The sequence below is a fragment of the Vanellus vanellus genome, assembly GCF_965231255.1.
Source record: "Vanellus vanellus genome assembly, chromosome: 11".
NCBI classification, from domain to species: Eukaryota; Metazoa; Chordata; class Aves; order Charadriiformes; family Charadriidae; genus Vanellus; species Vanellus vanellus.
In genome coordinates, this window is record NC_138916.1 from 11,197,987 (window position 1) to 11,222,857 (window position 24,871).

Consider the following 24,871-nt stretch of genomic DNA (forward strand, 5'->3'; position numbering starts at 1 on the left):
TCCTGCAATTTTTTATAGCTTAAACAGCAGGTATGCATTGATCCTAAAGTCAAGTCCCTAGGCTGCCATCTCCTGCCTACAGCTGAACTGCTTTGATAATCAGGTAGTGGTTCAGTGTGATACCCTGGAAAAGGTAAGGAGACAGCAAGAGTAAGATGAGGTGCTGTGCTGCTCTCCTAATGTGTTCATAATGGCTGTCCCCAAGCTCAAAGGTCTTAAGCCTTAAGAATCTAAGACAGGAGTCAATGTGGCAAAAAAAAAAAAAATCTGCATAGGAATATTCGCAAGATAAGGTAACCAGTTCATGGCATTTGCTTGAATTTAAGTAAACTGAACTAATAGCTTGTTTCTTGAAGCAAGTAGGCAATCTCATGACTTTAATTCTTGATAGCTTAAATCATATTTAAACTCTTAATATTGCAAGGCTTTTGAAGTGTGTGACTTCAGATATAATTTTGGGTTTGTTATGTGCAGACACAACATGACTGCTCATTCAGAGAATCATGAATTTGGAGGGTTCAAGGGCAACTCTCTTTTGAAGTGAAGCACAACATGGAATTAGTTAACTGAAGCATCCGTAGGTGTTTCTAATTCCAGAAGAGAAGCTGTTAGTCAAATGTTTACATTGTGTTTCATTTCCTTTACAGTAGTTTCTTGAATCCCTGCCTTACTCTTAAAATAAGGAGCTACCTTTAACCTACTTCTTGGAATAGCGAGATAATAAAACTTATTCAGAGTTGGCTGTTTTGGGGGAAGGGCCAGAGAGCTTTTGCTGGAATTTTTTAAATGCAGAGTGATGCCTGTGCTAGGACGTGATGGGTTCTGAACGCTGACAGTGCAACCACTTTTTCTCCAGCGTACCTGACTCTCCTGCCACGAGACTCAGACTGAAGCATCTCCTTGCAGACTGCCTGTACTACAAGTACAAAAAACAAGGTCCGAGTACTTCAGCAATATTTTTAGTCTTTCAAAAAAATTGTAGCACATGAAGGAAGGAGAGAGCAGAGGTGGACAATGGTGCCACGGTGCTGGCTGGACAGCTGGGGTAGGGCAGGAGCAGGGCTTGCGTCAGCTGGAAATCCGGACAGCCTACACCATGCGCTCTGTATTTTTAGTGTTTTGCTTACTGGGTTTCAACTTTCTAAGAAGTGAAATAGGAATCTGCTTACTTTAAATTGGTGGCCTTCAAAATCCATTATGAATGCCTAAAGATTTTTCAGGGAACATCTGGGCTATTATAGAACATATTTAAAGGCAATTATTAGTTGTTCTATGGACTCTCTAAGAATGTAGCCCTCCAAAACAGTGGAGGTCAGGACTTATAGATACTTCAAGTTGAACAAATTTGTCTGTCTTTGAAGAAAGGCACTTTACCAAAGGGACCTCTCCTTCTGAGAAGAAGAGGATAAGCTCAGTAGATGTTTGTGATGTCCAGTGTAGTATAAAACGTGCTAGGACAATAAAATAAGCATGGACTAAGAGAGATTACAGTTGTAGCACTGCCTGGTCATGATGGGAGGAGGGCAGAGGGCAGAAGGAACTCTGCTGGCATCATTCACTGCCTTGCTGTCCCCAGGGCGGTGGCTTACAGATGTATCTTCTGGTGGCCCCTGGAGCACAATGGGTTATGTGATACCAAATGTCTTTGTTTCCTGTCTAAGCCTAGAAAATAGATTAAATGCTCTTCTAATACACGTATTTCAGGAAAACATCTTCTGTAATTATTACAGAAAATGCTGAGATAGGAAAGGGAAGGGAGCTGGTCCACACAAGCGTGACCCAGTTGGGAAAGGAGTCAGCTGGGCACTGTGGGATTAACTGAAGTTTGGGGAGATTTCTTGGGTTACAGTTAAGTGGATTTGGGACTCGCTAGTACCACATACCTAACTTCCATAGATGTTTTAGGATGCAAGTCAATTTAACTTTTTTTGGGAGATTTGAGTTCTTACTATTCATTCCAGTGCTCCAGTGATTGTGCATGTGTGTGTAGTGGAGAGGGGAACACAAGGATTTGAAGACTCTCTCTTTATGACATCCCTGGTTAAATGTTTTTTTTTTTTTCTATTTGTACAGAAGATGTAGAAAATCAGTCTTTGATGTTGGTATGTGCAGGAGACAAAGGAAGACAAAATGATGTGCCTCTAGGTTTCAGTTTTGCAGTATTGTATGTTTTGGTTTATGTGTAGTAGCTTCAGTCTAAATTTGTATTCTTCTCTTTTTTCCTTCTAGAGTAGTCTGACATCTGCTGCTATCTCTTGTGACCACCCGATCAATAAACTTTAGTTCAATGTATTGATTAAAGGGCTGTGGTGCCTTGTTACTTTAATTCCTATGTACTTGTGGCAAATAACTGGATCTTTTGCTATTTTAATGGGAATAAAATCCAGATGCTGCAGGGATGTGTATTTATGCTATATACTTGCATGTTCCATTGCTAGAGATGAAGCAGAATAAAAATCATATTTGTCTAGTCAGATTATAGGATTGAGGTTATTCTCTGCACAATGTGATGTGTGTCTTAAACAGGGCTGATTCTTACACAAAAGCAAACGGTTACAGCACACACAGAGTAAGACTTTTTGTAACTAAACACTGAGTTTGCTGTTTCTATAAATGTCTTTCCACCCTTGTCCTCAATTACATCAACTTGCATCATCTGTGTCTGTTGTACAGGAACAATTACCAGGCTTCTCAATATTTATAGGGTTTTTGCCTTTATGAAAACTCTTAGAAGTTGCTAAATGATATAGAAATTTAGTGGAGCTAAAAGAAGTCAATATGCCACATGGACTTTGTAGGAAAACTTATCTCTCAATATCCATTGCTATGTGTGCTTTAATTTTTTTTTTTTTAAAAAGTCCAGCTCAAATACCTGGTTTGTTACATTGCTCACATAATTTTCAAGTGTTGGCCCTGTCTTTATAATGCTGTTATGAAAACAGTAGCATTTTCTAGTTCAATACTTGCTATTTATCATCCTTTAACGGGATGCAGTTTTTATTTTGAAACAACATCATGTTTTTGTAACTGCAGCCAATACAAATATGTCTCTCTATCTAGTTGGGTCTCCTCTTCCATCCTTAAGGCAGGAAACTGGTTGCTTCTGAAATAATAGGTCTGATGATGGGACCTGATGAGATACATCCGCAGGTCCTGAGGGAACTGGCAGATCAAGTCGCTAAGCCACTAGCGAACATATTTGAGAAGTCGTGGCAGTCTGGCGAGGTTCCTGCCGACTGAAAAAGGGGAAACATAACCCCTATTTTCAAAAAGGGAAACAAGGAAGACCCAGGGAACTACAGGGCAGTCAGTCTCACCTCTGTGCCTGGCAAGATCATGGAGCAGATCCTCCTGGAGACTCTGCTGAGGCACATAGGAAACAAGGAGGTGATTGGTGACAGCCAGCTTGGGCAAGTCATGCCTGACAAATTTGGTGACCTTCTACGAGGAGGTTACAGCAGCAGTGGACAAGGGAAGACCAACTGATGTAATCTACTTGGACTTGTGCAAAGTGTTTGACACTGTCCCACACGATATCCTGGTCTCTAAATTGAAGAGACATGGATTCGACAAATGGACCACTTGGTGGATAAAGAACTGGCTGGACGGTTGCGCTCAGAGTTGCGGTCAATGGCTCGATGCCCAAGTGGAGAGCAGTGACGAGTGGTGTTCCTCAGGGGTCGGTACTGGGACCTGTACTGTTCAACATCTTTGTCAGCAACATGGACAATGGGGTCAAGTGCACCCTCAGCAAGTTTGCTGATGATACCAAGCTGTTTGGCGAAGTAGACACGCTGGAGGGGAGGGATGCCATCCAGAGGGACCTGGACAGGCTGGAGAGGTGGGCCCAAGCCAACCTCATGCAGTTCAACAAGGCCAAGTGCAAGGTCCTATATCTGGGTCAGGGCAATCCCAAGCACAAATACAGGCTGGGCGGGGAATGGCTGCAGAGCAGCCATGAGGAGAAGGACCTGGGGGTGCTGATTGAGGAGAAGCTCAACATGAGCCAGCAGTATGTGATTGCAGCCCAGAAGGCCAACCCTATCCTGGGCTGCATCAGAAGTGTGGCCAGCAGGTCAAAGGAGGTGATTCTGCCCCTCTACTCCCCTCTCATGAGACCCCACCTGGAGTACTGAATCCAGCTCTGGAGTCCCCAACATAAGAAGGACATGGACCTGCTGGAGCGTGTCCAGAGGAGAGCCACGAGGACGACCCGAGGGCTAGAGCACCTCTGCTATGAGGAGAGGCTGAAAGAGTTGGGGCTGTTCAGCCTGGAGAAGAGAAGGCTCTGGGGAGACCTTATTGCGGCCTTCCAGTGCCTAAAGGGGGCCTACAGGAGAGCTGGGGAAGGACTTTTTACTAGGGCCTATAGCGATAAGATGAGGGGGAATGGCTTTAAACTGGAAGAGGGCAGGTTCAGATTGAACATTAGGAAGAAGTTTTTCACTTTGAGGGTGGTAAGGCAGTGGCACAGGTTGCCCAGAGAGGTTGTTGAGGCCCCATCCCTGGAGGTGTTCAAGGCCAGGCTGGACGTGGCCTTGGGCAACCTGGTCTAGTGGGAGGTGTCCCTGCCTATGGCAGGGGGGTTGCAACTCGATGATCTTCAAGGTCCTTTCCTACCTAAACCATTCTATGATTGTATGATTCTATGATGTTTGCAAATTGAACTTAAAAGTAAGTTTTATGTGTTTAGGTAAAGTAATATTGCATATGTATTCTGAATCTTGAGTAATGATTATTTCAGATTTATTTGCTTTATTCACTAGATCTGTCTTATTTATTAGATCCACTGGATCTTGCATTTGGACATGCTTAAACTGTCTATGGCTTGTTATGTAAATTTGTGGTATGTATCTGTGAAGACACTAAGCATTTTAAGTATACAATATAAGCTTTAGTATCAAATTTTTTAAAGCAAAAAGGTGGTGGGCTTTTTACCTGAATTGAAACACATCAGCAGAAGCACTCAGGCCATAGGATTTATCTATTAATTCGTGTCAAGTCCAGAAGCTTTTGATCAAATATGAATTCTTTCTAAAAAAGAGAGCCAAATACTAGAAGGTCTACTGCTTCATATGGTAAGCTGCTAATGTTAATTAAAGGGCATGTCTATTTTACTTGTCATTTAAAATTCTTTAGTGTAAATTTTCAGGTATCACATCTTACTGTGCATGTTCCTGTTACAGTAGGAAGGTGTTTGAGATAGGATCTGTCTGCATAAGTGCATGCAGGTCTTGATCAAGCTCTTTATTTTTTTCTTTAAAGCCATAGATATTTTTACATATTTTAACTAAATAGAATTCCTCTTACACATTTTCTCAGGGATGAATTCGCCTTCTGTTCAGTCGCCTAAGCATGAGGCAATTCTTGTTTAAATTAATACCACTCCTGCTGAACACTGCCTAGATTTTTGGGACTTCTGTGTCAGAGTAGGAAAAATACTCAGTAGTGATCCTTCCTGCTGTGGCTTTCTTAACATTACCATGGCCTTTGGACATACAAAGATGAGCATGATGCTTGTGTTAGCAGCAAGATAACACTGCAGTTATTTTTTCTGTCATCTGTAATACCCAAATCCTTTTCAGAGTCTTTCCAAATCCCATTTCCCTATCCCTAAGTATGCCTTGCCTATTGTTCACCAGACTTACAGCTGAAAAAAAAATAGTAAAATTGCAGGTGCCTAATTTTGTAAGTGACTCATATCACTACCTACATGTCTTCTCCTCTCTGTTATTTACCATTCCTTTAATCTTTCATGCACCCTTTATTAGTCATTTTCTGCCATCCGTCAGATGAATGACCATTTTAACTCATGCCAGATGATGTAATGTTATCGTTCACATGCCATATGGGGTCCTCCAGGGTAATTCGTCTATCCTCTGACCTTTCTGCTGCCCGAGGACAGGCGGTGGTCAGATGAATTGTCCTGGCAGCACCCTGTTCCTCCAGGGCCCACGGTCCTTTCACGGCGGGGGGCAGGCAGCTGGCACCGGTACCTGTTTGGGAAGAGTCCCTTCCCAAACATGTGTGCCATGGACAGATCATGTACGGCAGGAAGAGGGTCCTGGTTATAGCCCGTCCCTGCCACTCAAAGCAGCTGTGTAAGTGCATTCCTTTAAAAAGGGGGAAAAAAGAGTCACCAAAGATGAAGGATTCCAGTGCAATGAACTGAGTGCTCTGGTAGTGGGCTGACTTCTCTTATTTACTTTATGTAGAACCCTCAAAATAGTCAATAAGCCTTGGGGTCTGTGGAGTACGAGCCTGGGCTAGACAAATATATACATGCAAAAGCTAGTTTTACATACTTTACAATTTGCATATGCAGGTAATTGCACATTTAATTGGAGCTTTTGTTTTGTGCATCCCTTGTATGGATCTCTCAAGTATGACTTGCCTTGTTTGCCAAATACTCTGCTATTAGAAAATGAAGACAAAAAAGACTTTTGAATTCTTTTTTTTTCCAAGTGGAAAGGTATTTTATGCATGGTAATCAAAACATGAATAGAAATTAACTCTGTCCCTGTGGCAATTTTGTTTTGGTAGATGACATAGGACATTTAAGCTAAAATTGTGAAGATGTCATGTGCTTTTGTTCCCCTAAAGCATAAAAATAAAGGTAAAGAACTGCTGGCAGCCTTGCCTCCACCTGCTTTTCTTTGCTGCTCTTGTAATAGACTATGAAGTGAATGTATTTTAGCTTTCTTGGAAAAGCGATTTTTCTGTAGCCTCTTCAGTAACTAAATAATTTTGAAACTTACGACACAATCTGGTTGTACTTCAGTCTGTTTGAATGATGTGTGACATCCTCATGATGAGGGAGGAGGAGAATGGTGCTCTACAAAACACTATAAAATCAGGGGACTGGTGCATCCTACCTTTGCAGGAATCGAGTGTGCCAGGGTAATTCGTGAAGAGCAATGCCAGCTGCTGCTTTGTCTGCGGAGACTTGTTGAGTTTTAATTCTTTGCACAAGTTTAGACTGACCATGGGACAAAACAATGAATACTCCATGTGTTCCTTGGGAACCTTTCCTGTGTGTTAATGGTGACTAAAAATGGGTCTTGCTCTCAGTAGGAGGGACTCGCAATAAAAATCTTAAAGAACATTGTGTCCCACTTTTTCTAATAGAAGTAAATCTTTCTATTTTTTTTCTTATTCAATTTTTAATGTATTTTATGATGTATTGTGACTTCTCTTTCTGTCTGTCATATGACACTAACGATGCCAAGTCATACTGCCATCAGACTTCTCCCACTAGAGCCCAGGAAACTATTTTCTTCTAGAGAAGCTGTGATCCAGCTGTGGTTCACCACACAAGCAGTTGTTTCTCAGCTCCACTGAAATCTGGTGCATTGACCAGTTACTACATGAAGCTTTCTTGAGAGTTTTTCTAATTTTGTCTGCTTGTGGTGACACCGTTATGAGATGAAGAAAGATATTTGGTGGTGGTACAGTGACTTGGGCCTTATAGAGACTGCAGCCAGTCTGATACAAAGATCCATTTCCCGTAGCTCTCGTTAAGTGTAAATTGAAACAAACTGCGGGGACAGCCAACAGCTGAAAACTTGTTATAAAGCAAATGTCATTATTTTTTCTTTTTGAAATGACAGATACTTTGGATGAATACTTTGAGTATGAAGCTGAGGAGTTCCTGGTCTCCTTGGCCTTGTTGATCACCGAAGGTCGAACGCCCGAGTATTCGATCAAGGGCAGAACAGAGGGCTTTCATTGCCCACCTGCACAATCAAGTCAGCCGCCAACAACTAAGCATGAATGCAGCGACAAACTGGCTCAGGTATGATGGTACCCATTTCATTTAAAATGTCAGGGTGTGCGTGCATCTGTGCTGCCATGATTACAGTCAGCTGAGAGCCCCACGGTAGATTCACAGTTAAGCATGAACAAAAATTGCTTTCTGTCAGTCCTGCATTTAAACGAGTTTGTAATTCAGTATTGTACTAATAATAGATCTGTCCTTAAAATGAGAGATCATTAAGCCTTTTATCCTTGAACATGAAATTCTGCATGACTACCTGAATGCAGTACCTATTTGAGTCTTTATTATGCAAATGGCAAGCGCTATACTTGGCATTCTTGGTCTGTTTTTTTGGGGTTGGGGTTTTTGTTTTTTGTTGGTTTTTTTTTTTTTTTTTTTGAGAAAATGTAGGCTGACTTGCCTAACGTTTTGCTTTTCCAGGTATTGTTGAAAAGTTAGTGATCCAAAACCCACAACCACATCAAATCTAGCTAGTCTGTTTGGGAGTAAGGTTGGAGCATCTCATCTCTCAAGTAAAAGTTACTAAGTACTGTGTGAATTTAAGTTATTATTCATGCAGAAGTTAGCCCGCTCCGAGACACAATTTATAAAGATACTGCTTGACTGTGTCTATCCAAGAGGATGACTTGTGGAGAGAGAAATACAAGGTAGAAAAGTATAGTGGTTGGGGAAATGTCTTTTTATGAGCTCTTGTAATTTTCTACAGAAGTTGTTGGAACAGCAACCATCAAGTATTTGTTAATTATTTTTCATTTAGTGGCTCTGGAATCTTATCTCTGGTTTGGTGAAACCTCATTTACAGAATTTGACCCTTGCCTTTTTCCAGAAATTTGGAACATGCTTTTAAAGTAGATTTAAATCTGGCTAGTATTTTTATGGCTTGTATATGTTGACATTTTCCCTTTCCCTCAGTGTCGTCAAGCCAGGCGAACCAGATCTGAGGTTATGCTACTGTGGAAGAACAATATTCCAATCATGGTAGAAGTGATGCTACTTCCAGATTGTTGTTATAGTGATGAAGGGCCCACCACCGAGGGGAATGATTTAAATGATCCTGCAATCAAACAAGATGCATTGCTGTTAGAAAGGTGGATTTTGGAGCCAGTTCCTCGACAGTAAGTTGGATATTAGGATTAGGTGATAGTTGCAAGAACCGTATATTAAAGTCCTGAAAGTAATCAGTTAGTGGTTTTGAACTGGCCCTTTGCCATGAGAACTGAGCTAAGAAAACTACTATTTACCTGTGAAATCTAAGCATCTTTTAATCGTAGTCTTCCTGTACTCATACTTCCTGCAGTGTGCCTTGTGCAATGCAGAGTGTGAAATGCTCCTAGATGAAAATGGTCATTTTTATACATTATTTGTTATGTTAAATTGTATAAATAATTATGTGGATAAAAACAAATGAGACTTCGTAATCTTCAGAATGCTTGAGGCGTGTCATTGTTTGGCTTGATTCAGCTGTATTTTATTTTCAGAATGAAGATCTGAAAATGTACTAGTTCTAGTAGTTCTCTGTGTATATTCTTACCAGCATCCATGTGTTTCTCTGAATACATTTTAGGAGTGGAGATCGATTTATTGAAGAGAAGACCCTTTTATTGGCTGTTCGCTCTTTTGTTTTCTTCTCTCAGCTAAGCGCGTGGCTGAGTGTTTCGCATGGTGCTGTTCCTCGAAACATTCTGTACAGGTACGTCTGGGGTGGAAGAAAACCCATTTGCTGTTTGCAGGTTGTTGCAACTTGTCTTAAAACCATTCTTCCCTCCTGTTTGCTTTCAGAAGGTGCCACGTTGTTGGCCCAGTACTTTGGTGATTGCGTAGGATTCGTATACTTCGCAAAGTACAGCAGTTGCTGGTGTCTAATGCTTTTTCTTAGATATTTGTGTCATGACATAGATAATTAAAGACTCTTCATTTAGACATTTCTGTAAATGCCGTTCCTGTATTTCAGGGTGAGCGCTGCAGATGTGGACTTGCAATGGACGTTCTCCCAGACACCAACTGAGCATGTCTTTCCCGTTCCTAATGTTTCTCACAATGTGGCCTTGAGAGTCAGCGTCCAGTCCTTGCCTAGACAATCAAACTACCCAGTTTTGACCTGTAGTATTCACACCAACCTTAGCTTTTACGAAAAGCGAATGCAAGAGCGTAAGTTACATCAGCACAGCGGTTCCAGTGTGGCACAGCAATGCAGTACCTCCAGTCCGCAGCGCTTCTGTGGGAAACAGACGTGGACAATGACACCTGAAGGCCTACTTAATGGAAAAAAGACACCTGAATTTACCACATCTCTCAGAAATTTAAAACTTTATCCATCTACTGGACTTGGATCTGACTTTGGCGCATCGCAGTCCAAAGTTCAGTGTTATAATGCTACAGCAGACAATAAGACACAGTCTCATGAAACACCTGTCAGAACTTTTAAATCCTTTTCTCTAGTTGATTCCCGTGTTTCGAATAGTCATTGCCCTCATCAGCCCACAGGAGAAACCAATCCTTTGATAGGCTCTTTACTTCAAGAGCGACAAGAAGTCATTGCAAGGATTGCTCAGCACTTGATTCACTGTGATCCAGCTACTTCACCAGCTGTTGCTGGACGTCCATTCAACATACATGAAAACAGCTCGGCTACACCGAAAGCTTTTCGGAGTACTTGCGAAGATGAAAACTTGCCAAGGAAAGGCAAGGACACCTCCCCTGTTTCTACTGCCAACTTAGATAATGCAATACAAGAAGATGGTGGTGATGGCAAAACTAGAGCAATACCGGAGATCCCACTGCTCGATGCCCGTGTTCCAGCGAACCACTGTGGCCGTCAGTCAGTAGGAGAGAGTAATCCCCTGATTGATTCTCTGCTTCAGGAGCGGCAGGAGGTGATAGCAAGGATTGCCCAACACTTGATTCATTGTGATCCAGCTACTTCTCATGTTGCTGGACGTCCATTCAAAGTGCATGAGACTGGCCCAGTTACTTCAAAAATTTTCCGAAGTACATATGAAGATGAAAATTTGCTGAAGAAAGGCAAGGACTTGTCTCCTGTTTCTTTTGCTAAATCTGATTTTTCTTTGTTAGAAGACAGCAGTAAATCAAGGACGAAGACACCTGATACTCCTGTCAGTCCTTCTAGGTTTGATGGAGAATTGAAGTCTTCTCTGAAACTCCAAGCAAGAAGAAAACTGGTTTTAGCAAAACCCAGTGAAGCTGTCCGAAATGCATTTCATCAGACGTCAAATAAAACTTCTCATGCATTTACTAACATTCACACGTCGTCATCATGTATTAAAGAAAATAAATCTGAATTGCCAGGTAAATTGGAAACGATACATTCTGGTTATGCACAGAGAGACCAGATAACCAATAGAATTAAACAGTGTTCAAATTTCAGCAGCATTGATGAACAGATTTGCACAAATAAACTTAAAGAAAGAACTGTTGTTAGTGAGAACAATGGCACGGACAGTTTTAACAATTTACAGATAGATAAACGCAGAATACTTGAAGGTACAAAAAAAGCAACTGTGATGCAGGTATCTGACTCTTTGCACAAAAATGAGCTCAAGTGTTTAGATAAAGACTCAAAACCCCCAAATATTTATGAGCAAAACACTCAGCTTATTAGTATTGAAAATTATTTAAATAAAGACCATGACAGTTTCAAAAACAAAAATAAACAAGATAAAACGAAAACTGCACATGATGAGAATGAAGAGCCAATAGACCTCGATTTCCAAAGCACTTCTCAAAAGAAACCTACAGAAGACGGCATAGTTAAGTGTGAGCGGGTGAAGAACCCAGAGACACAGGTAAATACATAGAGGAAAAGGCCAATTCCTATAGCTGCTCTTAGTCAGATAGCTTGTACCCTATATCTGCTAAGGACCAATATGAAGAGGGATTTAAGTCTGACTTCACAGGAAGCAGCGTGTTACTGTTGGCTTCTGGGTGGTCTGAAGTAATGTTTGGCTGGTAGTGCCTCCTCCACACCTTCTTAATTATAAGTTTAACATTGAGAAGAACACTGTCTCGTTCTTCTCACCGTGATAACATTATGAATGACGGTTTCCATAAGCATAAGTAAGGCATCCTGTCTTTTTATAAATATACCAGTGTCTGAATATGGTATGTGACCTTTAGTGAGCGGTCTGTGTGACTGTAGGTTGAGCCACGGGGAATTTATACTGAATGTTTCATAATATGCTAGTGTGATGCAGATCAACCTGGTTCAGAAGTCTTCTCCGTTGCAGCAAGCAAAGTATTACCTTGCTAGGCCATTGAAACGTCCCATTGATATCTTGAGTAAATTTGTTTTGCTGACAGAAAGCACCTCCATCTCTAAAACACACAAATACATGGCGGAAACATAATTTCCGATCCTTGGATGGAACTTCAACCAAGGCTTTTCATCCCAGAACTGGATTGCCTCTCCTATCAAGTCCTGTAAGTTATTGTTGAAATTACAACTTATCTTTTAAATGAGAAAGGAAGTATCTTGTTCTTTTAAAATCTGGTAGAAAATTTGACAGATAACCTAGGGGAAGTGTGTGTGTTTACTTGAAGTGTCAGAGTGAATATTCTTACAAGTGGAAATTTGAGAGTTAACACTCAAATGAAGTTGAACGATAATTCTGGAAAAGAAAATATTAGAGGTAGTTGTTGAGATCCTATAAAGATGAACCAAAGGTGACATCAGAAAATTCTGTGGCAAAAAAATGCTTCAGTGCTATTTTAGAGCCCAAAAGAAAGCATTTTGAAGATCAGTGTTTTAAGAGTAAGCTAACATATTTTGTCATTTAAGAGTTTTTGTGTGTTATTAATACCTGATTGCCTATTATTCCAAACCTTTGTTTCTGTGAACAGTTTGTACCGTATATTCTTCAGCAATCAGAGATGTCATTGAATGACTAAGTGATACAAAGCTGCTGTGAAAAGGCAGAAAGACATTGGGGAAGTCTTACAGTTCTTTGTAGGATGTTGCAAGAAAAAGGGAGTCCCAATTAAAACTACTGAAGTAGTGATGTTTTGTAATCAACACGTGATATGTTTTATTCTTCAGTGCTAGTAAAGGCTGTCATATTTTCAGGGAACTTGGATGGGAATTGTTACAGCCTGTTTATTAGTAATGTTCTGTATCATTCCAAAGAGACATCAGCTTCTTGAATGAGTCTTTATTTACGTATTGCCTGTTAATCAAAATTTACAGTCTCATCATTAATAATTTTAGAATTTTCTGCACTACATTTAGAATGTACATGAATTACTCTCTTCTGCTCTCTTTTTATAATTTTCTAATGTCATGAATATTCTTGGCAAACTTGAGCTTACTTAGCAAAATTGTCCTTACTAGAGGTTCAGTTTTCAAATTAGCATATTCTTTCCCTTTTGAGGTTCCTCAGAGAAAAACACAGTCGGGGTGCTTTGATCTGGATTCATCACTGCTGCAGTTGAAATGTCTGTCTGCAAGAAGGTATGTTTTATTTACCAGAAACAGCAAGAATTTTGGGGAGACATAAGGCCTGTATGCATACATACCTGTATGCAACAATGAAGCACGTTAGCAAAGACAAAAAATAAGTGCCTTTCAAAGGAATCCTTATTTTGAAATAAAGCTTGGCAGCTGAGGTTAGCACAGCTCTGGGACATGGCTCTGGAGCTGCTGCCAGGATTTGTCCCATGCAGGGGTAGGTATGCTGTAAGATACACTTGAATTTTCGAACAGAAAAGATAGTAATTGTTGATTCTTCTTCAAATTGGTGTTATTTTTGTGTTATGCTTTGTTCTTACTGTTGAATGGGTTAAGCATTTAGCCTTAACTTGTTCAGAGAACTCAACTTTTAAAAGGGACCAACCATGACCTTTTATACATTAATACACATAACATAAAGAGCTTTTAGTATGGTAGTTTGATGTTGGAAACTTCAGGATATGAGACAAAAAGATCTGCATACAAGAGCAAATAATCTGATACTTTGGTTCCTGCTAATGGAGTTAATGAACAACCCGATTTTTATCGTCTTTATCCTTTGTAATGTAAAACTTGTGAAAGTATTTTTTGAGCTAACTAGAAAATGTTTTGCTAAAGTATTAACAGGCAATGTTTACCTGTTACTTCTTTAGGACAATGTTTTGTAGTAAAATAAATGATTCTTTCTAGAGCTGTTTATACTCAGAAGACAAAAGCAAACGTGTTTATCCTTTATATTTATTCTGTCTTTTTTTTTTTTTTAATAGCCCACAACAGTGTATAAACAGAGACAGTGATCCAGAGAACCATGGGAAACCATTTCTAAGTTCTAGTGCTCCACCAGTAACAAGTCTTAGCCTTCTGGGAAACTTTGAGGTATTGCATATTCTCTAGAATTCTTGTGGTATTTTTAGTATTCTTCTGTACTACTTTTAAAAGTGCATTGCTGGGAATAATTCCAGCCTGATTACAATGTGAAAGTTCATAATTAAATTGAATAAAATTTGTTTTAATTTTCAATTGTAAAGGCACATATTTCACACCCCAGATATCTTCTGTCTTGGTGATTCAGATGCAATGAGTTGCTTGTAACTTTTATTTCCCACTATGGTACAGTTAGGAGGTGTTCTGTTGACTTAAATGAGATTGAACAACCTATAATTGTTCATGTTTATAATATATGTACCTAGAAACAAGGATTTACTTTTTCACTCTTAAAGTCTACTTAATATGTCACAAAAGCTGGGTTAAATCAGTGTAGTAAAAGAAAATATTTGAAGTGTAGTCTCCAGCTTTTCACTTCATGTAGCATATCAAATAGCAACAACTAATAGCTGGTGCATTAACGGTTGTATCTTACCATGAATATGTTGAGGAAGTTACAGATTCTAGATTATTATTTTTTTCAGATAGTGTATGTCGAGGAAAATAATGCATAGATCCTGCTGCAATAAAATTCTCTGTGGGCTTTTTCACCAGTTTCAGTGGGATGGAGACTGGATTTGGATGATGCTTTCTCTTAAACCACTCTCTTCTTGCTGAATGTTCCACTCTTCATCATAATTTTTGCCTCAGTGTTGATTTTTGGCAGGTCACCTTATGAAAGGCCCAAGTTCCTATATGAACTTGTTTCCTTGTTTGCTGCTTAGTTTTGCTATGTTTTGTTTGAGGCATTCCCGACCTAAGCTGTATGTGTTTTGTTTTTCAGGAATCTGTCCTGAATTTTCGCTTAGACCCACTCGGCATTGTGGAGGGCTTCACAGCAGAAGTGGGAGCAAGTGGAGTCTTTTGTCCCACGCACATGACTCTGCCAGTTGAAGTGTCATTCTACAGTGTTTCAGATGATAATGCACCCTCTCCTTACATGGTAAGTGTGTGGTTGGATTTATTTTAAATAAATTCTGATAGGAGGAGGTGAAGAACAAGAGCTCAGTGAGTAGAGGGTTCAAGAAGTGAGGATTTGCAGGGACCTGGGTTGTTTTCAGCTGCTTATGATGGAGTTCTCCTGTCCCTTCTTCCTTTCCCTAGTGCTTTTTCTCCCGTTGCTTTGCCCCACCACCCAACTGCTCTCATCTTGGGGTATCTAACGTATTTGTCTCCTTCTGCACTGGAGTGATCAGCACTCACCATCTCTTTTATCCATCTAACTTAAAATAGGCAGTGAGGCAATAGCCAAACTTAATGGGATACATTTTGTTGTCCCAACAAGCAGCTGCCCTGGGCAACTAACCACTCTGCCAGCAAGTGGCTTAGGTGCAGGCCAAGGTACAAGTGCTGATGGAGACCTTAGACTCTGAAGTTATCCAGCCCTTTCTTTTAAAGCAGATATCATCTGAGCTAGCGTGACACGTGGCACTCTCACAAGCTGCATGGTTTGCTGATGTTCGCACTGACACGGTATCTGTGTTCTCAGTATCTGTGTGCTAATTCTGTTCCACATTTCTACAATGACAGCACAATTTTTGGATATCTAAAAGTGTTTCCTTGTAAAAAGCAAAAGATGTCTTGTATGCTAACTTTGAATCAGACAGCTAGATTTGTTCTGAATGCCTGTTAAGGAACCTCAGTGTTACCTGGGTGACAGATCTAATTTTTGGAGGGTTTCATATGTGTATTTCTGTCTAAAATATGGTAAATAGTCTGTTTAAACATGTAAGTAAAGCATTGAACATCTGATTATTCCAATATTTAGACTTTAAATTCATAGCACTTACCATGTTTCTGACCTTCTGTTTTTAAAAGTATTCAGAAAATGAAATGGCTTTGCAAGTTAAGTTCAAGTAATAGAGTTTAAACTTGTATGTGTCTTCTCTTAATCACTGCAAAGAGGCATCCGGGGTTTTTTTTGCTTTCATCTTTCTGGATTATTTCACATGATTTTCCAGGAGGTGAAGGGATTCTGGTGTTCCTCAAACGGTTAAAGAATCATTGCTTATTTTCCTAGTTGGGTTTCATTGTTTCAGGCTTTTCCACATGCTCTAAACATGGTATTATGGCTGAGTCTCCCAGGATTAATACAACATTTGTATAGTGCCTTCATCATCAGAAACATTGTTTTCTGTTTGTATAGCTAGTTTCCCTGTTCTGGGGTCTTTTTTTCTGTTGTTTGTTTGGGGTTTTTTAGTGAAGCCCAGTGCAGTGGGATCCAACAGTTGTGCACTGCAGGTTAATCAAACGTGTGTTCTAGGGCAGCACCCTAAGGGTGGCCTCTGCAGTGCTGCAGTGCTGTGGGGGACACTCGGGAGCTCTGTAGATCCCAGCTGCTACAAAAACAGATGTCATCGTTGCTAAAGTTTGGATTAGAATAGAAGGTTAAGTGCATCTACTGCCTTTGGAAAACAGAAATAGTTCTGTGAGATTTGCAGTATTAGTGTGATTGTAGGTGATACAAAAATGGAAAGGAGATGATTTTTCCTTTTAGCTTACAAGCCATTTGGAAAAGAAAGCTCTATTTCGCCATAGCTCCTTGACTGGTAATTTGGAGATGTAGAAACTTGGATTTTGTTCCAAGAGAACATACACCTTACTGCACAGCTTTTAATGATCTGCCAAAGTATTTGTCAGGCCCTTACTGTTGATTTTTAACCGTCTTAAGTGCATCGCCTTCCCTATTTTTAGTTTTTATTCATTACTGATTGTTTTTCGAATAAATACAATTACATGAATAGAACATTTTGATTTGTCTATATCTCTCCCTGTGTACTAAATATGTGTCTTTTTTTTTTTCCTAGGGTGTAATTACTTTAGAGTCCCTTGGTAAAAGGGGTTATCGGGTACCGCCTTCAGGAACAATACAAGTGGTACGTACTCAGCAGATAGGGCTGCCTTGAAACCACTAATACCAAGAAAGTCATGCAGAGGAGATGAGGTTATTGGAGATGAGCATGAAGCTAGCAGTGGAAATGTGCATCTCTGTAGGTACTGTAGTTATTCAAAGTAGAAATCTATGTGTAATTTCTGGGATAAAAAGGCTCACAACCTTTGAACCCATCTGTTCTGTGAAGAGACTTAAAATCGATTACTGAAGATTTGGAATAGTTGGGGACACTATGGCTTTGAAGAAGTAATGGAGAAGTAATAGCCACAGTCCAAATTCTTAAATCTTTCTAAAGGGATTAAGATTAAATTAGATACTCAGTTGTATCTAAAGTTTGTAAAGTTTTAACACCACCTATTTTTTTTTGTAATAAAATCAGAAAGTAAATCAGTCATTGCTTAGAGCCAAGAGTCTACTTCTAAGAACCCAGTCCATGGTAACACATTGGTAACTTCAGGTTTAAAAGCGGAGCCCACCACTGTGCTTCCTGGGAGTGTATTATGTCTAGAAAACAGTGTAGACAAAAAGCTGACTGGAAAAATAAACAAAAATGGGGATGCGGATTAGTAAAATAATAGTAGTCATATACTAGTGTTTCATTCAGATTAGGTTGTGTTTAGTATTATGTTTAAAAATGGGAATTGCTGGTAGCTGAAGGGTTGAAAAACAGAAAAACTGCACAGTGTTGTTACATAAATGTTTCTGTATGGCACCAGAACAAAGTGTATCTAGGATGACGACTCTTTTGGCAGGTGCAGTTTGTTTTGGGTTTTGGTATTTTTTTTGTTTTATTTATTTTTCATCTCTAAAGAGTGTTGTATTGAATTGTTTGTCTTTTCAGACCTTATTTAACCCTAACAAAACTGTGGTGAAGATGTTTGTGGTGATCTACGACTTGAGAGAAATGCCAGCTAATCATCAAACATTCCTACGGCAAAGAACTTTTTCTGTTCCTGTGAGACGAGAAATCAAGAGAACTGTCAATAAAGAAAACAGTCAACAGACTGAAGAAAGGCTACTACGCTACCTCATACATCTGAGGTAAGCTCCTCAGAGTTAAAAACCCCACCATAACAAAAAAGAAACCCCCAAACAAACAAAACCACAAAAAACAAGTACCTGCCAAAATTTATCTCATGGTTTCTTTCCCAGCCAGCCTTTCTGTATATGGACTTATTTTTTTAAAAAGAATACTTTTAACTTGGTCTTCAAGCTGGATGGTAGAGGAAGAAGAGCAATTAAATAATTAGGATTCTTGGGAGAAACAAAAGTTAAAATATAAAGCTCGGTCTTGGCACTGAAGTATGTTGTAAAGCCTTGTAAAGCTTAATTCTTTTCTTAACAAGAGAGATTTAGTTCTGGCTGAATCAGTGTGCTTTTTTTGAGGTTACAGGAAATAGTGTGGATATTACATGGGCAAAAGCTGAAACTAAGGATCAATGTAGAGATGGTGCCCAGTGTCCTACACACATGCCTCTTCACCAGAATAGCTTGAAATATGAAAAGCATTTGGAGATACTCCTAAAAATACAGTGTTTCGTGGTAAAAATGTAAATACCTGTTTCATGATGCAATACTGCTGATAATGCTTTTCACTTTATAAAATATTCACACAATCTTCCTTAAATGATTTACAAAGCACTGCCTGAAATCAGATACTGTGCTGCTGCTCTCGGGATGTTCTGGAGACTACGGTTCGAAACAAAGGAGGAATGATGGATACTCTGTCCTTCTGCAGTTTGCAGACTTTTTCCTGCATTTTTGTAGTAAACAAACCACATCCGTGCAGAGCCGGTGCTTTCATTGCAGCATTTGGAAACCCAATGGCGGCTGACGTTCTGAAGCGAGCAAGCAGAACAAAATCAAATCTCTTACACGCTTCTCTTTAACCTGTTGTAGAATTACTTCTGGTACATATTATTTTCCCTATTTAGTGGCATTGATTTCTACCCAGCAGACTTTTGAAACACAACTTTGTCTAGGGCAGTGATTCCAGGACAAGCTTTGCTGTTAAATGAAAGTTGACAGTCATAAAAAAATATGTGTTGGTTTACTGGAGTGTGAAAATAGCATCACGACGAGGCTGTTAAACTGTGTTTTCATTCTGAATTTTAGCCTGGATTGAAATTCATCCTTTCAGGTCACACTAACTTGCCGTGTCTAAGTTAGTAACCACTTTCTAAAAATTTCCTTCTGGGGTAAATTCTGAAAAAGAGCGTGTAGCCCAAATAAAAGGCTCTATTCACTTGTAATGTTGATCTAAGTGATGCAGAGGAACTGGAGGCAGGCATCAGCTGCAGAGGTGGGCAAAAATCTATAGCCAAGTCTGGTGTACCAGCATGAAGAGTAGTACACTTGCGTCCCCTTTCAGTTTCTGCTTTAATGCAGTTTGTAAATTTTTTGTAGACAAACACAGTAATTACTTCTATTTGAAGGCAAACCTGCTTTCTTCTCAGTCGTCTTTTATAGCTAGAAGTCTTCTTTCATGAGCTTCCTATTTCTGATACCTGCTGAGAGACAGAAATGTAGCACTTTTGATGCTTCTAGGTTTGAAATATCTGTATGATTTAGCTCAGCTTTCAGACATCTGATGGGGATCAACTCATGGATTTATAATGTGTAATTGGAAATTAATCCATTTATGGCTAGAAAAACAAACTGTCTGATAATTATGATGCTTAGCTGCATACTTTGGAAAGCGAATACCTGAAGAGTATGCCAGAAGTTTTTCGCTTCAGAGATGAACCCAAACAGTGGGTCCTTTCCCATAATGGAAGAACTGCAAAACGCCTTGAAATATTGCAATGGTTTACGTTGATCTGTCTTGTGATTTATTATACAGAGTACTTCTGATTTTATAAAAGACGTACTTGTCAATCTAGTAGCCTTCTTTACTAAAGATGGATTTTAATTAGGAGAGATTAAAAAGTCTTAGTAGTATATTAATTCACATGTAAGTTGGTTTTAAAACTTCTTTTTTAAAAGCAGCAGTGTTTCCTCAAACAAGTTTTACTGAAAACTTATATACAAACCTAAAAAGTTTAAACTATTAAGATTTTTTTTTTGTTACTCAAGTTGGCTTAGAACAGTCTTTCAGTTTTAGTTGCAGTAGTTGTTGAAAACAGGCATCTTAAGCTTACGTGTTGAAATTTTGCTCAAAAAAACAAATGAAGTCACCATCAGTAAGCTGCATTTTGGTCGCGTCTGCTTGCGAGGCCTTAATCACAGTTGTCAGCACTCACATTATGAAAGCTTCTTTTCAAGTGGTAATTCAGCAAAAATGCTTGCATAGGTCTGCAACTTAACATTGGCGGCCAGATTTTCTACAACACTCTTTTAAAGTGTCAGATTTATTGTGTATGCAGTTTTGTATGTTGGAGATACTGTTCAATACGACATTAGACTGTATTTATACCCGCAGATATAAAATGTCGCTTGCACGGACAGCAGAGCTTTATCACTACAAGACAACCAAGAGTTGCACCTGCAGCTTAAGTCGTTTCTTGAAGATGCTTTGGGGATGAATTTGTTGTTGCATGTGAAGCAATGTTTTTTGCGTTGTAATTGAACCTACATGAGCATAAGAGCTGCGAGTCCAGCTCTGCTCACGTCTCGTTTCTGTCCAGGGTTGAGGGTGACGACCATCCGTTGGCTTCTAGGCCGCATTCTGGCACCCCTGTAAAATGCAATTAAACAGTTACCCTGCCCACAGCTCAGCATTTTTCAAGTTTTGAAAGCTTTGTCAACAGCTTTAGTTACTGACATACTGCCTCTTTTAATTGCATGGAGCATAATTGTTCTTACTTAACAGCTAAACAGGGGTTGTTACTGAAGGCTAGGTAGAGGGTAAGCTTGGAACTGGTTGTTAAAAAGTTTCTCAACACCTTGAGGAATCACTACTTTTAAAAAAAAATATTTTCCTAACGTGGCATATGATACATTTATTGGTGGAAGCTGAAGATACCTGCGATTACTGATTTACTAGTTGCTTTTTGATCTTTCTGATCTCTCAGCATTTTTCCTGATCCTGAAATTTGTATCCTTGTCCTAATGATTTTACAACACAATCTGTAACATCTGTCAGTATAGTCTTCCACTTGCAAAACATGTCTTGCTACATATGCTTTTGTGATCATCCTGCTGTATCCTGTTTCTGTAGCTTACTCTGTTCTTTGTGAATTTTGATGGCCTATAAAATATATACATAGGGGGTTTGTGCTTGTATTTGTCATTTCTTCAGTAATGTTTATCACTTTCTTTCCTCTGCCAGACTTTCTAGCTCATCTGATATTTGTGTGTTTAAGCCTTCCTGTATTTGTCTATTGATCCTGTTCCTAGGACACCATCTGTCAGAGACATCAGTTGTGTTTTTCTTTATTCCTTTACACAAAACTACCGGAGCCACCACAGCTCTGGAGCCAGTCCCATGATGGCCACTCGATCACCACCCTGCAAGGGTGTATGTAATGGTTGTCTCTTGATTATGCCAATGTATTTGCATAAATACAATGCATTTTGTATAAAAAGCAACATTTCTAAATCCCAATTACTACGATAAACATTTCTGAAAGACCAAAATTAGGTGATGGAAGCAGAGATGAAAAGAATCCCCCAGACTCTGTTGCTGTCCCCCACTCATCCTCCTTCAATCTTTGTGAAGTGTCTTGCTTAGAAAAGCCACATTATAGGGAAGCATTATTTGTTGGGCAAAGGGAGTCTTGCAGGATTCTCACTAACAGAAAATAGTGAGCTCGAGAAGTTTAAAAATAGACCTTGCTAATTATTTTGTGATAGACCCATGTGTAAAATGGGAATTGAGCTCTACTTTACGATGGTGCTTGGATAGCTAGATCTCTCTCATCTATATGAATGAACTTCAATCATACTTTTGCTGCAACAGATCTTTCGATAATTTTTTTCATTTTAAAAAGTCTTGTGAGCTACATGCTGCATTAACTGTTTGTGGTGTTGAGTTTGTCCCTTGCCTCTTTCACTCTTCCTTCTTGTGCTCGCCTCCAGAGTCTTAAGAAAGAAGCTTCTCCCCTTTGCCTACCAGGTAGACAGCACCCGGCAAATAAATAATGATGGAGGGGAACTCTGTGGCAGCCAGTAGGAGCACTCTGCTGGACCCCGCCACATTGAATGCCCCTGACAGCTGTATCTAGGAGAGCAGAATTTTCCTTTGGCTGGCTGTGGGGATGTCTACAGGCTATTCTGCATCATTCGTCTGAACAAAACAGTGGCACAGAATCCATTTCTACCACATACCTGCCCCAGAGGATGAAACCTTCACGGATCTTCTGTAGTTGTCTGTTTTTCTTCTGCCTCTCCGAATTGCAGTCTGATTATGGCTAGGTTTATTCTAGAGATACTAATTTTGCTTCAATGGGTTCAATGAGTAAATGCTTATTAAAAATCTGTGCAAATGTAATATGTGTGATAATTCGTGTACGCTGTGTAAGTCGTGTATGCAGTATTTGTAATGGTATCATTTGGTCATTATGATAATAATAGCTGTTCTCCCTTATGGTGACATAGTGATAGCAACATTAAGTTCAGTTGCCATAAGAAATGCTCCTTAGGCTCTCCTGCCTTTCCTGGTCGAGGGAAGGAAATTAAGGAGTTCTGCCAGATGAAGACTATAGAATACAGTTCTCTGAAATGCAGATCTCATCTCTCTGTCTATAGTTGTTAAATCTCAGGGAAAGTGGAACTGGCACATTCCTGGCAGGTTTGGAGGACCTGAACTAGGCTGTTTAGCCGCAGCATAAAAGATAAATGGGCTCAGGAATTGGCTGCTGTTTACTTTGGTGATTGGGCCAGTGAACTATAGTCTCTGAAATAGCTCCGTATTCTGTGTGAAAAACTTCTGTCTGCCTGCAGAGATCCACATACCTACTGCTTCTCGAGTTGGACTTAAATTTGGCTTGTGGTGTAAGGCAGTAGTAAACTTCTTGCTGGTACATTCCCAAAGAGAGTAATGAAATCTGTCTGTATGATAGCTAGCACTGAAATACACATTTGATATGTATGTATGCCTTTGTTGGTATTTGAACTTTCCCTTTTGTGTGTGCTTAGGCCACCCTTTGGGCATTTTCAGGAGTGCCCACTGAAGAGCACTTTTTGCCTTTCTGGATTGCCGAGAACCTTAATCTTTGGTGTACATAACTGCAGTGTGAGCTTCAAATATTCTGTCCCACTTTCAAAGCTGTGCACTACATTGGTGATTAGGAACAGAGCCTTTAAATGCCAAAGGAAACAAAGTAGATTGAAAATGTTAGGTTATTATTTCTTTCATTTTAACTGATTAATTTTGTATGTTCAAATGTTTTTTGGCCTTAACCTCTTAAAGGAATGCATTTAATTGAATAATATTTAAAGATTACTCTTTTGTTTTAGATAATACAGATATTTGTATCTTTTCAGGTTCCAGAGTTCTAAATCTGGAAAGATCTACCTCCACAGAGATGTAAGGCTCCTATTCTCTCGGAAATCCATGGAAGTTGATAGCGGCGCCGCATATGAACTCAAATCTTACACTGAATCTCCAACAAATCCTCAGTTTTCACCGAGATGCTAGCAAACAGTGGCAAACTAAAGTATTCGTTTTACTGTTGATTACTCCTTGCAAGCGAAGATCGGTAGAGATGACAGTATAAAGTCTGTAAAGGAATGAAAATAGCGCTCAAGAGTGAGAAGGTTCTTAAGTGATCCTGGACCAGTTTCTAAAAGGATTCTGGAATGAGCTTTGTGTATTCCAAGTAGACTGGAAACATACTTAAATCTAATCTTTTTGTACTGTTTAAAACCACTTCATTGGATGTGTTGCAATAGCAAATTCCCAAGTTAGTTTAGTGTTTACACTTTTTATTTTATTTTTCAGTTATTTAATATTTAATGTTTCATTTAATACTCAAGTGATGTTTGTCTTTAGTGTTCTAATGTAGCATAAATCCTATGTAAAATCATACTATGTATTTTTGGCATTAATATTGAAATCTGAAATATATACAGATGTCTTTAATCTGTGTGATGTTTTAAGTGATATTCATTTAAGTTATTGAAAATGGGGACAACAGGTGAATTTCCATAACATTTCATACTATGCAACCATTTAGCTTTCTTCTTTTTTTCTTTTTAATGGTACCCTTTTTCTTTTCATTCTCTCATACAGATTGAATAATACCATAGTCCAGATTGTTAATTTACTTACTCATGCATTTAGATCATTGGTTCACTTCATTTTTTGCTCCCTCGATTTCTTTCTTTCCTTAAGGGCCACTTTAATTTTGCTTTCTGCTATTAGTTTTTCTCACATAAAATTCCCGCCCTCCCCCATTTGATTTCTCAGATTGTGTTAAAGGATGTACCGTGCAAACAAATTAGTATTTATATCTTAATTATATGCAAAAGCTATGAAACTTGTACTTTTTGTTTTATTTTTAGATAAGGAGGATCTTCATGTAATCCTAAATATTTTTAATAGGTCAGTTCCATTTAAGCCACTAGGTGGCCACAGGAAGTTTTACTAGAAATGCTACATTGGGCATATAAATATTTTCCAGTATGTATGTGTATTCCTGAAACAAAACACAGTCAGATAAACAGTTTATGCTACGTGTTAAACTGTGTAACTGAGAGAAATAAAGTTAGAAGCATTTGATTATATTTGAGGTACACATTTAATAATGAAAATGAAGCTTTACAATGTTTGCTGAAGATCTCGGAGTTTCTCAACTGTCTTACCTTGGTTTATGTGTTTTTCTTTGCATCGCTGTAGGTGTTTAGAGTGTCAGTAATATGAAAGGTGACCTTC

At 39.2% G+C, this 24,871-nt stretch overlaps 1 protein-coding gene across 3 annotated transcripts in view; it reads left to right on the forward strand.

Annotated features, from left to right (window-relative positions):
• ATOSA (atos homolog A) overlaps window positions 1-24,482 on the forward strand; it is a 50,321-nt gene extending 25,839 nt beyond the window's left edge. For all 3 annotated transcript variants that reach the window (XM_082488890.1, XM_082488891.1, XM_082488892.1), the window contains 11 exons: window positions 7,611-7,795; window positions 8,690-8,892; window positions 9,342-9,467; window positions 9,729-11,580; window positions 12,095-12,214; window positions 13,162-13,241; window positions 14,006-14,114; window positions 14,947-15,105; window positions 16,970-17,038; window positions 17,897-18,096; window positions 23,482-24,482. In XM_082488890.1, coding sequence (XP_082345016.1) covers window positions 7,611-7,795; window positions 8,690-8,892; window positions 9,342-9,467; window positions 9,729-11,580; window positions 12,095-12,214; window positions 13,162-13,241; window positions 14,006-14,114; window positions 14,947-15,105; window positions 16,970-17,038; window positions 17,897-18,096; window positions 23,482-23,635 — 3,257 coding nt within the window. In that variant the 3' untranslated portion in view covers window positions 23,636-24,482. The remainder of the gene's footprint in view (window positions 1-7,610; window positions 7,796-8,689; window positions 8,893-9,341; window positions 9,468-9,728; window positions 11,581-12,094; window positions 12,215-13,161; window positions 13,242-14,005; window positions 14,115-14,946; window positions 15,106-16,969; window positions 17,039-17,896; window positions 18,097-23,481) is intronic.
• The last annotated feature ends 389 nt before the right edge of the window (window positions 24,483-24,871 follow it).